At 46.8% G+C, this 1,730-nt stretch overlaps 1 protein-coding gene across 1 annotated transcript; it reads left to right on the plus strand.

The window, feature by feature from the left end:
• Positions 1-270: 270 nt before the first annotated feature.
• On the plus strand, positions 271-1,472 carry LOC116380616 (phosphatidylserine decarboxylase proenzyme, mitochondrial-like; the record flags this gene model as incomplete). Its single annotated transcript, XM_031842518.1, has 4 exons — positions 271-405; positions 521-622; positions 905-1,028; positions 1,251-1,472. Coding segments are annotated over 4 exons (583 nt in total), but the record flags the coding sequence as incomplete, so codon positions are not given.
• Between the last annotated feature and the right edge of the window lie 258 nt (positions 1,473-1,730).

Raw genomic sequence — 1,730 nt, forward strand, 5'->3', positions numbered from 1 at the left:
CTACCTGCTCAGGTACTCTGTTCACTACCTGCTCAGGTACTCTGTTCACTACCTGCTCAGGTACTCTGCTGTAGAAGGTGTATCTCCTACCTCCTTCTTTTCTCCTCTAATTTCTTCTTCTTTCAGACCTCCTCTCCTCTTTCTTCACCTTGTTCACTTCCTCCACCAGTTCGATTCCTTGAACATATTAGTATAATATCACAATAATATAATTCTTCCTTAAAACCAGAAGATAATATTTCACCTGTAGTTTCCTGGTCGGTCCTCTAGGTGGCGTTGTACCGCTCCTTCCCGACCCGCCTCCTCTCTCGGGCCTGGGGCCGTCTGAACGGGGTGGAGCTCCCCACGTGGCTCAGGAAGCCGGTCTACTCCCTCTACATCTGGACCTTTGGAGTCAACATGCAGGTGAGGAAACAGACAGGAGAGGAGATGGACGGACAGATCATTTATCTTGATAAAGTTGGTTAAAGATATTTTTGATCATGTCTGTATTTTTTCACGTCTCTCTCTCGTCCAATAGGAAGCAGCTGTAGAGGATTTACATCACTACAGAAATCTGGGAGAATTCTTCAGAAGACGTCTAAAACCTGCAGTCAGACCTCTCTGTACCAGCTCCTGTCTGGTAAAACTACTCCTCTTCCTCCTCTTCCTCCTTCTGTTTTACCTTCATGTTTCTCATTTATTTCTATGATTATTATATTTAGTGACTTTTTTTGGGACTCAAAATCACAAAGTATTAAGTTTGATCTGCTTCTGTCACAGCTTTAGTTTTCTCTCCTTTTCTTAAATGTATTTTATTTATTCTTGTGGGTAAAACTTTGAATATTTCATCTCCTTTGTTTCTTCTCTCATAATATGTTGTTCTCGTTCCTCGACGTGTTTCTGATCGTCTCTCTTTCCTCAGATCTCTCCGGCTGACGGGAGGATCCTCCACTTTGGTCAGGTGAAGAACTCCGAAGTGGAGCAGGTGAAGGGGGTCACCTACAGTCTGGAGAGCTTCCTGGGTCCTCAGAAGAGGCGGAGCAACGGTGAAATAAACTTGATATCAAAATACATAACCTAGTTATGTATTTTGAACACAGTTAAATAAAGGGTGCTTAGTGACCTGTTCAAGTAGTTAGACTTGGTCCTGATCTGAGACCAGTTGGTCTTGCGATGGGACTTGTTTTAAATGTGGGAGTTGTTGGTCTTGTCAGGTCTGGAGGACTTGTTGGGTCCACATCCTGTTAAAGGTTCCTGTCTCTCTTTAGACCCCTCCTCCTCCTTCAGAGACCTCCTCCTGTCCTCCCCTGATAACGACCTGTTCCACGTCGTGGTCTACCTGGCTCCAGGTGACTATCACTGTTTCCATTCACCTACAGACTGGAAGGTGGAGCTACGACGTCACTTTCCAGGTGAGACAATGTTCCCCTCACTCTCTCTGTCTGTCTCTCTGCCTCTCTGTCTGCCTCTCTGTCTGTCTGTCTCTCTGTCTGTCTCTCTGTCTGTCTGTCTGTCTGCCTCTCTGCCTCTCTGTCTCTCTGTCTGTCTCTCTGTCTGCCTCTCTGTCTCTCTGCCTCTCTGTCTGTCTCTCTGCCTCTCTGTCTGTCTCTCTGCCTCTCTGTCTGCCTCTCTGTCTGTCTGTCTGTCTGCCTCTCTGTCTGCCTCTCTGTCTGCCTCTCTGTCTGCCTCTCTGTCTGCCTCTCTGTCTGCCTCTCTGTCTGTCTGCCTCTCTGTCTGTCTGCCTCTCT

Source organism: Anarrhichthys ocellatus, unplaced genomic scaffold (assembly GCF_004355925.1).
Source record: "Anarrhichthys ocellatus isolate YVR2014 unplaced genomic scaffold, GSC_Weel_1.0 scaffold7969, whole genome shotgun sequence".
Taxonomy (NCBI): Eukaryota; Metazoa; Chordata; class Actinopteri; order Perciformes; family Anarhichadidae; genus Anarrhichthys; species Anarrhichthys ocellatus.